The 15,014-nt window shown below is 38.9% G+C and overlaps 1 protein-coding gene across 1 annotated transcript in view; it reads left to right on the plus strand.

Moving 5' to 3' along the window:
- Positions 1–14,805, plus strand: part of MEI4 (meiotic double-stranded break formation protein 4) — a 261,970-nt gene extending 247,165 nt beyond the window's left edge. The window contains exon 5 of the mRNA XM_070795762.1: positions 9,213–14,805. Within this exon, the coding sequence (XP_070651863.1) occupies positions 9,213–9,482 (270 nt within the window). The 3' untranslated portion in view covers positions 9,483–14,805. The remainder of the gene's footprint in view (positions 1–9,212) is intronic.
- Positions 14,806–15,014: the final 209 nt, after the last annotated feature.

Below are 15,014 nucleotides of genomic sequence, written 5' to 3' on the forward strand. Positions count from 1 at the left end.
CCAAGGTTGTATGATTCTGTTGCAAACATAAGTTCATTGATTGTGTGTGTGTGTGTCATGTGTGTATTATGCATGTGGTTCTTCTGTGTTCTCAGGCACTGTTTGTAGCTGGGCTGCATGCAGTATTGTGCTGGGCTCTCACTGCCTTTGCCTGTGCTTTAGAAGCTAAAGCTGCATAGTAAGTAGCTGATAGAGAGTTAACTTCATCCTCCTCAGCTTCTTGATTGAAATCTACTGCCTTCTAATAGTTAAAAAAGGCTGAGTTTTTAAAACTTAGGGATATGTTTTTCACTTAATCATCATGGTGACAACTGACCTTTTCCTTTATAGTATTGTGTTGAATTCATTCTCTTAGAAACAACTTATTATAATTGTATCTTATTTATTGCCTCTGTCTAATAAAATCTGGCATGTGGGATACGGAGCCAATGGCATATTATATTCCATGAACATTTAATGTAACATTTAGATAGGCACCTAGACTCTTTGATTTGGCTCCTGCCCTGTAATAATCCAATTTTCTCCTTCATCTCTTGCATTTGCAGCAATTATAATAATGTCATGTTGTGTTTTCATCCTTTCCGTAGCTGCATGCTTATTTCTCAAAGTGTCAGACTGTACTTCTGTGTGCTCTTGGCTAGCCCACATAAATTATCAAACTGTTGAATGTAATGAACTGTTACATTCTCAGTTTTCAGCAGTAAACTGTGAGCCATACCTCAATATACAGTAACTTTTGTTATGTGATCGGCTTCCAAAGAGTGCCTAGCTTTGTCCCTTTAGGCATCTCTGTCCTTCTGTGTCAGAGACAGTAGGCAGCACCTTTCTAAGACAAAGGAAATTTAATTTCCTTCCTGCCTAGATGAAGTTTCAAGGTTACGATTTTAAAAGACCAAAACAGAAAAAGGGAACCCCGGCAGCAAGATACAGTCATCCCTCATGGCTAAATCGAGCTGCACAGTGATTTCTAGAATCTGGCCTTTGCTACTGATCCATGGGCAGCCTTCATCCTCATGTTCACAATAAGGCTGCTGAACCTCCAAGTATTGCACCTTTTCTTCCAAGCAGAAACAGTGGTGAAGAGAGAAGGCTAAAGGGCATTCCACTGGGTTTTCCTGCTATTAAAGAGCTCTCCCAGAAGCCCTAACCAGTCACTTATATTTACATCTGTTTAACCAGAATTAGCCTTAAGAGAGACTAAAAAATAGACATTTTTAGTTGATCCATTGTCATTCTCAACAAAACTGAGGTTCTTTTGATGAAAAAGGAGGGATAAATGGGAAGATGGTAAACAAGTAGATATAGCTACTTCAAAGATAATAAGTGTTTACAAAAATGTCAAGTTAACCTAGACTGAATTTCAACTGAAACAACAATTAGGAAACAGGCACCATTTGTCTGTAGCATGAATTTTATAGTGTAAGTGTTGAGGTAACATTTTGCAGCATGTAAAGAAATGTTAATATTTCTTTACTATGCAAATAAATGTTAGTATACTTTGACTTTCACAGGCCCAACTCAGAAATAGAAAAATAGACGTAAGACATGTTTAATTCTGAAAATAACCTACAAAAATATATGATGATTTTCCTACCAGAGAAGTATTTCCTCTTCCAAAGGCCCCCTAGTCTACAAAATGGGAGAGTAATAAGCAGTCATGGGACTATAGAAGCTGCCTCTCAACTTTCCTTCAGTTCTAAAAGACCAAGATAGAGAGAAAAGGTGATCGCCTTCTGTTGACTGTACAGAGCCATTGTGCTTGTGTTCTGGGTTTCATTCTGTCTTCCTGGTGTGTGTTCAGGCAAAGCACTGGAGCATTTTCCAGGTGACTGTATTTTACCTCTGTTGGGGATTTTCCTGTGCTGGTGTGGTTCAGTTTAATTTGACACCAAGAATGTAAAAATTACCCCAAAATACAGTAGAAGGGTATCAACTGTCATGTTAATACCATTTATTTTACTTTTTATTTCAGCTTATGCACTAATTCAGAAAGCTTCTGAACATATGATTAGGCAGAGTGGGCAGCTGCCAGTGTGATAAAATTTGGGAACTATAGGAAAGACCTCCCCCCACAGACATGCCGTCTTAGTCACGTTGAGCAGGAGGGCTACTGCGGCTTGTAAGTTAAATGTATATTGTCTCCAAAGAGAGGAGTTAATTTCAAGTTAATGTTTTATGAGATGTAAATATCTTGGAGCAAAAGAGTTCATCCATTTAATTATTACAAGAATGAACATTTAGGGTAAAAGTGGAACCCAGAGCAGACAAATTCTGGTAAAAGTAAAGTCCACAACAGCACAGAAAAGTGGGACCCCAGCCCACCTTGAAGCAGAACTAACCGTCCCCAAAGAGAGATTCTCAAAGCAAGTAGAAAGGAACCAAGATACACTCTGCCTGCTTTACACCCTTAAAACTCCTGGAAGAAACATAGGAAGTGAGCTCCCTGACATCAGTCTTGGCAGCTGTTTTCTGAGGTTCATACCAAAATGAGAAATCATCATGGGCAAGCTTTAGCAAAGCAAAGAAAATCAACAAAGAGAAAATGTTTGCAAATCATATTATAGTTGTTCAGTCATTATGTAGTTTCTGACTCCTTGTGACCCCATGTGCTGTAGCACACCAGGCTTCTCTGTCCTTCATTATTTCTAAGAGTTTGCTCAAGCTCATGTCCGTTGAATCAGTGGTACCATTCAGCTGTCTCATCCTCTATCACCTCCTTCTCTTCCTGCCCCCAATCTTTCCCAGCATCAGGGTCCTTTCCAGTGAGTCGGCTCTTCGCGTCAGGTGGCCAAAGTATCGGAGCTTCAGCATCAGTCCTTGCAATGAAGTGAAGTCGCTCAGTCGTGTCTGACTCTTAGTGACCCCATGGACTGTAGCCTACCAGGATTGTCCATCCATGGGATTTTCCAGGCAAGAATACTGGAGTGGGTTGCCATTTCCTTCTCCAGGAGATTTTCTCAACCCAGGGATTGAACCCAGGTCTCCCACATTGTAGGCAGATGCTTTACCATCTGAGGCACCAGGGAAACTGGTGGCTTCCAATAAATATACCTGTTAAGAGGCTAATATCCAAAATACATAAAGAATTTACATATCTCAGTAGCAAAAAACAGTTCAACTAAAAAATAGAAGAGCTGAATAGACATTTTTCCAAAAACATAAACCTGGCCAACAGGTACATGAGAAGGTACTCAACATCACTAATCATCAGAAAAATGAAATTTAAAACCGTAGTGAGATATCACCTTATACTTGTTAGAATGGTTATTCAGTTCAGTTCAGTTCAGTCACTCAGTCGTGTCCGACTCTTTGCGACCCCATGAACCGCAGCACACCAGGCCTCCCTGTCCATCACCAACTCCCAGAGTATCAAAACACAGATGATGGTGAGGATGTGGAGAAAAAGGGAACCCGTGTGCACTGCTGGTGTGAATCTAAACTGGCGCAGCCACTATGGAAAACAGTGTGGAATTTCCTCAAAAACTTAAAAACAGAGCTACTATATGATCCAACAGTTCCCACTCCTGAGTATTAGTGTTAACTAACTTGAAACACTAATTTAAAATAGTATGTGTACACCTATGTCCATTGCAGCATTATTTACAATAGCCAAATAGCCAAGACATGGAAACAACCTAAATGCCATCCATGGATGAATAAATAAAAAAAGATTGGGTACATATACATGTATGAAATTGACTGTTATTCAGCCGTAAAAAATAATGGAATTGTTCTGTTCGCAACAACATAGATGGACCTTAGGCATTATGCTAAGTGAAATAAGTCAAATAGTAAAAGATAAACACTGTATGGTCCCTTTTATATGTAGAACCAAAAAACAGACAAACAACTGAGCTCCAAAAACAAAACAGATGTGTGGTTTCCTGAGGTGAAGAGATACCCCACGTCCAAGGTAAGAGAAACCCAAGTAAGGTGGTAGGCACTGAGAGAGATCATCAGAGGGCAGACAGACTGAAACCACAATACAGACTACTAGCCACTCTGATCACATGGACCACAGCCTCAGTGAAGGTAGGCCATGCCATGTGGGGCCAGCAAGACAGATGGGTCACAGTGGAGAGGTCTGACAGAATGAGGTCCACTGGAGAAGGGAATGGCAAACCAGTATTCTTGCCTTGAGAACCCTGTGAACAGAATGAAAAGGCAAAAAGATAGGACATGGAACAATGAACTCCCCAGGTCGGTAGGTGCCAAATATGCTACTAGAGATCAGTGGAAAAATAAATTCAGAAAGAATGAAGGGATGGAGCCAAAGCAAAAACAACACCCAGTTTTGGATGTGACTGGTGATAGAAGCAAGGACCAATGCTGTAAAGAGCAATATTGCATAGGAACCTGGAATGTTAGGTCCAAGAAGCAAGTCAAACTGGAAGTGTCAAGCAGGAGATGGCAAGAGTGAATGTCGACATTCTAGGAATCAGCAAACTAAAATGGACTGGAATGAGGGAATTTAACTCATATGACCATTATATCTACTACTGTGGGCAGGACTCCCTTAGACGAAATGGAGTAGCCATCGTAGTCAACAAAAGAGTCCAAAATGCAGTACTTGGATGCAATCTCAAAAACAACAGAATGATCTCTGTTCATTTCCAAGGCAAACCATTCAATATCACAGTAATCCAAGTCTATGCTCCAACCACTAATGCCAAAGAAGCTGAAGTTGAATGGTTCTATGAAGACCAACAAGACCTTTTAGAACTAGCACCCAAAAAAGATGTCCTTTTCATTATAGGGGACTGGAATGCAAAAGTAGGAAGTCAAGAAACACCTGGAGTAACAGGCAAATTTGGCTTTGGAGTACACAATGAATCAGGGCAAAGGCTAATAGAGTTTTGCCAAGAGAACGCACTGGTCATAGCAAACACCCTCTTCCAACAACACAAGAGAAGACTCTACACATAAATATCACCAGATGGTCAACACCGAAATCAGATTGATTATATTCTTTGCAGCCAAAGATGGAGAAACTCTATACAGTCAGCAAAAACAAGACCAGGAGCGGACTGTGGCTCAGATCATAAATTCCTTGTTGCCAAATTCAGACTTAAATTGAATAAAGTGGGGAAAACCACTAGACCATTCAGGTATGACCTAAATCAAACTCCTTATGATTATACAGTGGAAATGAGGAATAGATTTAAGGGACTAGATCTGATAGAGTGCCTGATGAACTATGGATGGAGGTTCGTGACATTGTACAGGAGACAGGGATCAAGACCATCCCCATGGAAAAGAAATGCAAAAAGGCAAAATGGCTTTCTGAGGACACCTTACAAATAGCAGTGAAATGAAGAGAAGTGAAAAGCAAAGGAGAAAAAGATATACCCATTTGAATGCAGAGTTCCAAAGAATAGCAAGGAGAGATAAGAAAGCCTTTCTCAGTGATCAATGCAAAGAAACAGAGGAAAACAATAGAATGGGAAAGACTAGAGATCTCTTCAGGAAAATAAGACATACCAAGGGAATATTTCATGCGAAGATGGGCTCAATAAAGGAGAGAAATGGTAGGGACCTGATAGAAGCAGAAGATATTAAGAAGAGGTGGCAAGAATACACAGAAGAACTGTACAGAAAAGATGATGACCCAGTTAATCACGATGGTGTATTCACTCACCTAGTGCGAGATCCTGGAATGTGAAGTCAAGTGGGCCTTAGGAAGCATCACTATGAACAAAGGTAGAGGAGGTGATGGAATCCCAGTTGAGCTATTTCAAACCTTAAAAGATGATGCTGTAAAAGTGCTGCACTCAATATGTCAACAATTTTGGACAACTCAGCAGTGGCCACAGGACTGGAAAAGGTCAGTTTTCATTCCAATCCCAAAGAAAGGAAATGCCAAAGAATGTTCAAACTATCGCTCGATTGCACTCATCTCACATACTAGTAAAGTAATGCTGAAAATTCTCCAAGCCACGCTTCAGCAATACGTGAATCGTGAACTTCAAAAAAGGCAGAGGAACCAGAGATCAAATTGCCAACATTGATTGGATCATCAAGAAAGCAAGAGAGTTCAAGAAAAACATCTGTTTCTGCTTCATTGACTATGCCAAAGCCTTTGACTCTGTAGATCACAATAAACTGTGGAAAATTCTGAAAGAGATGGGAATACCAGACCACCTGACCTGCCTCTTGAGAAACCTGTATGCAGGTCAGGAAGCAACAGTTAGAACTGGACATGGAACTACACACTGGTTCCAGATAGGAAAAGGAGTACATCAAGGCTGTATATTGTCACCCTGCTTATTTAACTTATATGCAGAATACATCATGAGAAACACTGGGCTGGAAGAAGCACAAGCTTGAATAAAGATTGCCGGAAGAAATATCAATAACCTCAGATACGCAGATGCCACCACCCTTATGGCAGAAAGTGAAGAACTAAAGAGCCTCTTGATGAAAGTGAAAGAGGAGAGTGAAAAAGTTGGCTTAAAGCGCAACATTCGGAAAACTAAGATCATGGCATCCAGTCCCATCTCTTCATGGCAAATAGATGGGGAAATAGTGGAAACAGTGTCCGACTTTATTTTTCTGGGCTCCAAAACCACTGTGGATGGTGACTGCAGCCATGAAATTAAAAGACGTTTACTCCTTGGAAGGAAAGTTATGACTAACTAGACAACATATTAAACAACAGAGACATTACTTTGCCGACAAAGCTCCCGCTAGTCAAGGCTATGGTTTTCCCTGTGGTCATGTATGGATGTGAGAGTTGGACTGTGAAGAAAGCTGAGTGCCGAAGAATTGATGCTTTTGAACTGTGGTGTTGGAGAAGACTCTTGAGAGTCCCTTGGACTGCAAGGAGATCCAACCATTCCATCCTACAGGAGATCAGTCCTAGGTGTTCATACAAAGGACTGATATTGAAGCTGAATCTCCAATACTTTGGCCACCTAATGCAAAGAGCTGACTCACTGGAAAAGACCCTGATGCTGGGAAAGATTGAGGGCAGGAGGAGAAGGGGACAACAGAGGATGAGATGGTTGGATGGCATCACCAACTCAATAGACATGAGTTTGGGTAGGCTCCAGGAGTTGGTGATGGACAGGAAGGCCTGGCATGCTGCAGTCCATGGGGTGGCAAAGAGTCGGACATGACTGAGCGACTGAACTGAACTGAGGTGAAATTCTGGTGCAGAATGGGTCAAAGGAGTCAAAAGATGCAGATTTCCAGTTGTAAAATGAAAAAGGGTTGAATGCAGATGTACAGCATGGTGACTATAGTTAATAACCCTGTATTGCATATTTTAAAGTGGCTAGGAAAATCAGTCTTGAAATTTATTAGCATGGGAATTTTGTAACTGAGTGCTGGTGTTAACTGGACTTCCTGTGGAAATCATTTTGCTGTATATACAAATATTGTATCAGTACATTGTATACATGAAACTAATATGATGTTATGTCAATTATACCTCAATTAAAAATAGAAGGTAGAAGTTATCTGTATATACTTGTTTCTTTATCAGACAGCCTTGTTGAAGATACATTCCTCTGGGCTCCAAAAGAATGTTTCTTCATTTGTGTATTACTATAGTGGATAAATAGATGGGGAAACAGTGGAAACAGTGTCAGACTTTGTTTTTTGGGGGGCTCCAAAATCACTGCAGATGGTGACTGCAGCCATGAAATTAAAAGATGCTTACTCCTTGGAAGGAAAATTATGACCAACCTAGATAGCATATTCAAAAGCAGAGACATTTGCCAACAAAGGTCCATCTAGTCAAGGCTGTGGTTTTTCCTGTGGTCATGTATGGATGTGAGAGTTGGACTGTGAAGAAGGCTGAGCACCGAAGAATTGATGCTTTTGAACTGTGGTGTTGGAGAAGACTCTTGAGAGTCCCTTGGACTGCAAGGAGATCCAACCAGTCCATTCTGAAGGAGATCAGCCCTTGGATTTCTTTGGAAGGAATGATGCTAAAGCTGAAACTCCAGTCCTTTGGCCACCTCATGCGAAGAGTTGACTCATTGGAAAAGACTCTGATGCTGGGAGGGATCGGGGGCAGGAGGAGAAGGGGACTACAGAGGATGAGTTGGCTGGATGGCATCACTGACTCGATGGACGTGAGTCTGGGTGAACTCCGGCAGTTGGTGATGGACAGGGAGGCCTGGCGTGCTGCGATTCATGGGGTCGCAAAGAGTTGGACATGACTGAGCGACTGAACTGAACTGAATAGTGGATAAATTTGGTGAATGTTTCCAGACTATTTCTTAATAAGCAAATGAGAAAGCCAATTTATATCGTTACATACTTCTTGTATTCCCTTATGTTCTGTTTTCCTTTGTGCACTTTTTAGGGCTTCCTTTGATTTATCTCACTTTCAGCCATCTAGTTCAGTTCAGTTCAGTCGCTCAGTCATGTCTGACTCTTTGCAACCACATGAATCTCAGCACGCCAGGCCTCCCTGTCCATCACCATCTCCCGGAGTTCACTCAGACTACATCCATCGAGTCAGTGATGCTATCCAGGCATCTCATCCTCTGTGGTCCCCTTTTCCTCCTGCCCCCAATCCCTCTCAGCATCAGAGTCTTTTCCAGCGAGTCAACTCTTCGCATGAGGTAGCCAAAGTACTAGTTTCAGCTTTAGCATCATTCCTTCCAAAGCCATCTAAGCCAAATAATTTTACAAGAATCATATTCATTTTTTCTCATGACCCATGTATCTGATTCAAATTTAATCATACTCCCTCCTGGCTTGTATAGCCTCAGGATGAGATTACATCTGGTTGTTTACAGGTCATAACCCTAAGCACTTTCGAACTGTGTTATATTGATATTTTGAAACGTGTTTCTAGAATCCAGCCAACAAAGATCCTGATATTATTATTGACAGAAGTATCAGGCTTTGGAAATCTTTGGGGAGAGGTTGAATTCAACACACAAGACTTGGTGTGTGTAAGACTCTTTGCCAAGTGTTCTCAGATTCATCTCAGTAACAAATTATAGCAACAATGTAGAGAAAGGTCTGGAACTCTGTAAACGTAAGGAAAGAAACTCATGCACCAAGATCATAAAGTTTTTGGAAAATTTTTTTTTCCTTTCTCTCCCAACCCCAGTCAAAGGAACAGGAAGACAGAAGGTGTTAAATAAGTCAAGTGTTTTTGTTTAAAAAAAAAAAATTGATCCCTTTATTTGGCTTTTTCTTAGCTAAGCTACTGCAATATTTTTTAAAAGGAGTTTGTTGTTTTTCTGTAGGTACAAGCCAATTATGATGTGGCACGCTATGAAAATATGTTCTCTGTGCTCTGGGTTCTGGAGCAACTTCTTCAAAAGGAAAACAAAGAAGACAACTCTTCAAAAACGGGGCATGAGGATCAAGAAATCAAGAAATTTCTTCAGAAGCATGACGAAACTGTTTTCAAACTCTCTGATGCATTTCCTTTATTTACTTTTTATTTGTGGAGACTGGGCATTCTCTTGAACTCAGTAGAAATAGGAACTGTTGAAAATGACTCACTACCTTAGCAGTTTACCAAATAAACAGAAGCATACTAAAGTTGAATATATGAAGATCTTGTGCTTAAATGTTTTCAAGAATATTTTTAAATGAGCATTTTATATGGATCCCTAAAGACAATCATTAATTTAATTTAATAATCCTAAACTGTGTATAAAAAGATTATGAGTCATATTTCTTTACTAAAATCAGCCCGTTTCAGTTGAGAATGCCCCCCCGCCCCCAGCTTAGTCCTCCGGAACTGTGTATTGCAATACATTTACTCAATGCAATCTAGCTCTGTTATTCTCTAAAATGGACCGTTAATTGTCTTTCTTATTAAAAAATTGCATTTTAAAAGATTTTCAAAAAGGCAACCCACTCCAGTGTTCTTGCCTGAAGAATCCCAGGGACGGGGGAGCCTGGTGGGCTGCCATCTATGGGGTCACACAGAGTCAGACACGACTGAAGTGACTTAGCAGCTTAGCAGGTGCTAAAAGGTAACAGAAGATGTCTTATGTTTTGTTACTTTATCAACAGAGCATTTAAAATAAGTGATTATAAATAAGACTGTTTTCAACTTTTTTTCTTAGTTTCACTCATTTTCTATTGTCTTAGATGGGGTTCATGCAGAAACAGAAAAGTTGTTAGCATTTGTAAAGCTAATGGCCTTTAATTTCATATAATCAACATATTTGTCAAGTCCTTTTGAAAATATTAGTCATTTAAAATGTTCCATTTGTTTTTCAACAAATGTTTGTTTTGATTCTGTTGATTATATAAAATATTCCTGTTACTGTTAAAATGTAGTTATTATATGTAATTAAGTCATTAAGTCATTTTCACAAATTCCAACATCAGTCTAGAAATATACTTTATATTTATTAAAAGTATATTTATACTTATTTAAAGTATTGGTTGGATTTCTCAGTTACACACTTTCATTGACATTAAGTCAGTTATTAAAATTATAACCAACTAACTTAATTAGCATACATTATATACTTTCATGTAGTGCAATTTAGCAAATACAGCAAATACAAATTTGCTTTATTGATTATATGTAATATTGTTTCATAAGTTAATTACCTTTCCTGAATGTCATTGGTATTTTACAAAATCATTATTATTACCTGATACATATTTGTGGAGTTATTTCTATCTTTCTACAAAAAATAAAACCTTTTTTTTTTGTAATACTGAAACAAAATCTTATCAGTCAACTTTATTATATAACAAAGAACCACTAAGTCTTAATGGTATACAGCAATAAATGTTGCTTTCTCAGATGTCTGTGGGTCACGTGGGGGTCAGTTCGTCTGTGCCTGCTGAAAACTCTGTGCCGTCAGCAGATCCCACCGGGTTAGACTCTGTGTTGTATACAGGGCTTTATTTTCGTCCACATGTGCTTATTCTGCGTCCCATGTGGAAGGAGAGAGAAGCAACTGCTCAGGAAGATCTGCTATGGCAGTGGCAGGCAGGCGAGAGGAAAAGGGCTAGGCCCACATGTATGGACCGGGTACATCAAAGGGTCAAGCCCGGAGGAAAAGGACAGACAAGTACCCTCTACCTTGAGTAGGAAGATTTGCAAAGTTACATGGCAGTGGGCACTGGATCCACGAGAAAGTGGAGAATTAAGGCAAATAATTTGTTCCACCTCACATACTAGTTGAACGTAAGAGGGGTATTTTAGATCCTAAATTAGAAGGAATTTATTTTAGTGTTGAATTCCTGGGAACAACTCTGAAGATCTGTATAAATCCCATGACATCAGCCCATCCTCTTTCTTCCGTAATAATTAGAAGAGGTTGGTAAATACATAAGCAACAGCAGTGGCCCTTTGCCCACTGCAGTCAGCCAACATGATTGTTACAGGCAAGAACCAAAATCTGACTCCCTGTTGAGATGTTTCTCTTACTTTAACCTTTGCTTCCTTTTGCTTTTGTTCAGTAAAAGGATACTGTGTGTACATAATGGCCTGCCTCAATGAACCCTGCCCTTCTATCTGAATATTAAACCAAAGTACCTTTGTTTCAGGAAACATTCTGACCCTGCCCACTTGTGGATGGCTATAGGAGGGAAGAAATTAACACATCCATTCCCTCTCTGAGGCTGGCCATTCTGGGAAACATCCTGACCCTGTCCACTTGTGGATGGCTATAGGAGGGAAGAAATTAACATATCCATTCTCTCTCTGAGTCTGGCCATTCCAGGAGATATTTCCAAGACTTGTGACCTTTTTACTTTACTTCCTCACCCCGCTCTCTCTCTGACTCTAAAAAAGAATCTGACATCCAGACCCCAATAAGATCATTATGCTGAGACATTAATCTGCCATCTTCTCGGTCTACCGGCTTTCCAAATAAAGTCATTATTCCTTTCCCCAACACCTCATCTCCAACTTACTGGCCTTTTCTGTGGCAAGCAGAGTGAGCTTAAACTCAGTAACATAATGACCCTAAGAATAATTCCAGTAGTCTTCACAGCTTCATGGTCTGAAAATTAGCCTAAAAAAGTATATTTATTACAAAAGAAAAGATTTTGGAGTCATCATCAATGTACAATATGGAGATACATTTGATTTCCATTTGGTATTGGGCTTCCCTGGTGGCTCAGTTGGTAAAGAGTCTGCCTGCAATGTGGGAGACCTGTGTTCAGTCACTGGGTTGGGAAGATCCCCTGGAGAAGGGAATGGTGACCCACTCCAGTATTCTTGCCTGGAGAATTCCATGCACAGAGGAGCCTGGTGGGTTACACTCCATGGGGTCAAAAAGAATTGGACATGACTGAGTGACTAACACTTTTCACTTTTATGTAAACACAACTTCAGTCATTTCTACAATACTTAATCCTTCATTATCCTGTGTTCCCATCTGTAATACTGTTAATTGTGCAGTATATTTATTATTGAGGTCTAAATCTCTTGCTAGTGAAAAGAGGATCAAATGAGACACATATCTGTTTCAATAAAATGGTAAAAAAAAAAAAAAAAGAATAAATGCATGATGTAAGCTAGAATTAACAGTATTTAGGAATGTTGTAGCAATGAAGACTTGGCAGTCACCTTTGGCCAGCAATGAAATTGGATGTAGGATAGGATGGGAAATAAAGAGGACAGAGAAGACTACTAAAAATGGAGGGAATCATAAAAGTGTTAAGTGTTACACTCATATAGTATTTATTATATACAAAATACATATATTTATAATAAACAGATACACTGATCTAAGCATTTTATGTATACTTACTCATTTGATTCTCCCAACAACCCTATGTGAGAGGTAATGTTATTCTCTCCATTTTAGAGATGAGGAACTCAGACAAACCAGGAAGGAACCACTTGGGTTTTGCCCCCAGGAATTTTGTCTTTGCAGGCCACTCTCCTTAACAGCTGTCCTGGCAATTCATGAAACTCACAAATACCTTTCTAATTGTCATTAAAGTTTGATAAGCCTTCTAGGATGGTGGTTCATTGTTAGCTTATTTTGGATTCTTAAACCTGTACTGAGCAGCTGTCCTTCTCTGGATTAACATTTTACTATCGTCAAAGACTCCGTAGATGTGTTATAGAACATCTTTCAAGAAGAATGTTCTAAAAAACTGCAAATCTCTCTCTAAAGACAGAGTAGGTGGACCATCAGCATGCTGTGCTCAGCTCAGTGCGGAGAGAAAACACATCCGATTGTTTTGTTCTTGGACCTATAAAGAGATGGAGTTCTTTCACAAGTTACTGTACTTTTTAATCATGTTTGTTGCCGTCCTATAAATAAGGGCAGTATATTCCTAAAGAGGCAAACAAAAAAGCCTTTCACATTTCCAGATTTTTGTGTATATTTGCAGATCTTTTAAAATATTGACAGCTGTGATTTGTGAAAATGTGGTTTCATTTATTCAACAACTATTAGGCACCAACTTTGTGAAAATGAATTACTTAAAAAATAAGCATACTAAATTGTATCTTTTATCATACTTATAAAACAAATTTCTTTTAACAGTATAATAACCCAACAACATCAGTAGTTTGGTGAAGGAGATTATTAGGGATGATATTTACCTAATACTGAAAAATAGATAGGATTTTTATTATTTTTGAAAGTCAATTCATTATTTTAAAATTATTTATAGTATTGGACAACACTAACTTTATCTGGCCAATAAATGGGCTACTCTTTTAAAAATTGTCTAAATACTATAGAATATGATTGATACATAGGAAATAACCTTGGTCTCTTGTCTTTCATTTAATATAAATGTGCCCTACGTTGTTTTAAGAGTCAACTACTAATAGGAAGCAAGACTTGGAAAAAAAAATTAGTCTAACATTAAAGACATCAAAATTGATTTTATAATGATACATGTTCTGAATTTGTAATATTTTGTTTTGATATTTTAATCTAATTTATGTTGTAGCTATTTAACCAGTGGTGAACTTCTGATGTATTTTAATCCATAGTTGTATTCCGTGTGTGTGTCACACACACGCATGCTCAGTCATATCCTATTTTTTAGGACCCCAGGATTACACTCTGCCAGGTTCTTCTTGTCCATGGAATTTTCTAGGAAAGACTACTAGAGTGGGTTATCATTTCCCTCTCATAGCGAATCCATTTTAGCATCAAGATTTACATAGATAACACTAAGCTGAGTTATCTCCAGCATAAAGCAGTGGTTCTCAAATGTGGGCCCCAGGCCAGCAGCATCACCAACACTTGAGAACCTATTAGGAATACAAGTTCTAGGCCCCACACCAGACTTGCTTTAGGAACAGAAAGGCTAGGGGGAAGCCCCAAATTTGTAAAAACAGGAGGGCTTGTTACATACAAAATCATTCAGAAAGTAGAAATTCAGTCATCCCAAATTACTGAATTTTTAAACTTCCCTAGTGAGTGCCTTAAAATTCCAAAGGAGGATTTGGGAAAACTAAATTATTCATGATTTACTTAAAATGAGTAGCAGTTTTATAAACATCAACCTGAATAGCACTTTAAAAATGAACATCTTTACACTTAGCTTTTAGTTCCTTTACTAAAATAATTACTGTCTGTTGGTGGTATTTTAAAAAAATTATATAATCTGAGTTTAAGAGATATAAACTAATAGCTTTCTGTATTAGTCTTAGTATGGAGTAAGAAGCAGGCAGAGATGCAGACAGGATGTTACTTGTAAGATGAGATATTAAGCATCCCAAATAGTATCAGAATATTTCTTTTATTCCAGGAGATCTGTTTTTATACATACAATAAGCCTAGCTTAGTTATATGGTTCTGTTTCTCAACCCTGGAGTTGAAATTCTATCTTCTTTCACTCCTTCTGGAATATGGTGAGTTATAAATAAATAATTGGTAAACAATGGCCTGTTCTCAACTGTTGTGCTTAATTTATTTTCACCACTTTTTTCAGTTTTTATCAAGTTACCGTAATCTCCAGAGTGACCCAAGGACAGCACCCCTGATGTGATGAGGGAACAGAACCGTCACTGCTTTTAGCTTTAACAACTTGCTAAGACATTTTCATGAATGATCAATCGTTTCAGGAACACTCGAAACACCAGCACGGAAGAG

This window comes from Bos indicus, chromosome 9, assembly GCF_029378745.1.
Source record: "Bos indicus isolate NIAB-ARS_2022 breed Sahiwal x Tharparkar chromosome 9, NIAB-ARS_B.indTharparkar_mat_pri_1.0, whole genome shotgun sequence".
Taxonomy (NCBI): Eukaryota; Metazoa; Chordata; class Mammalia; order Artiodactyla; family Bovidae; genus Bos; species Bos indicus.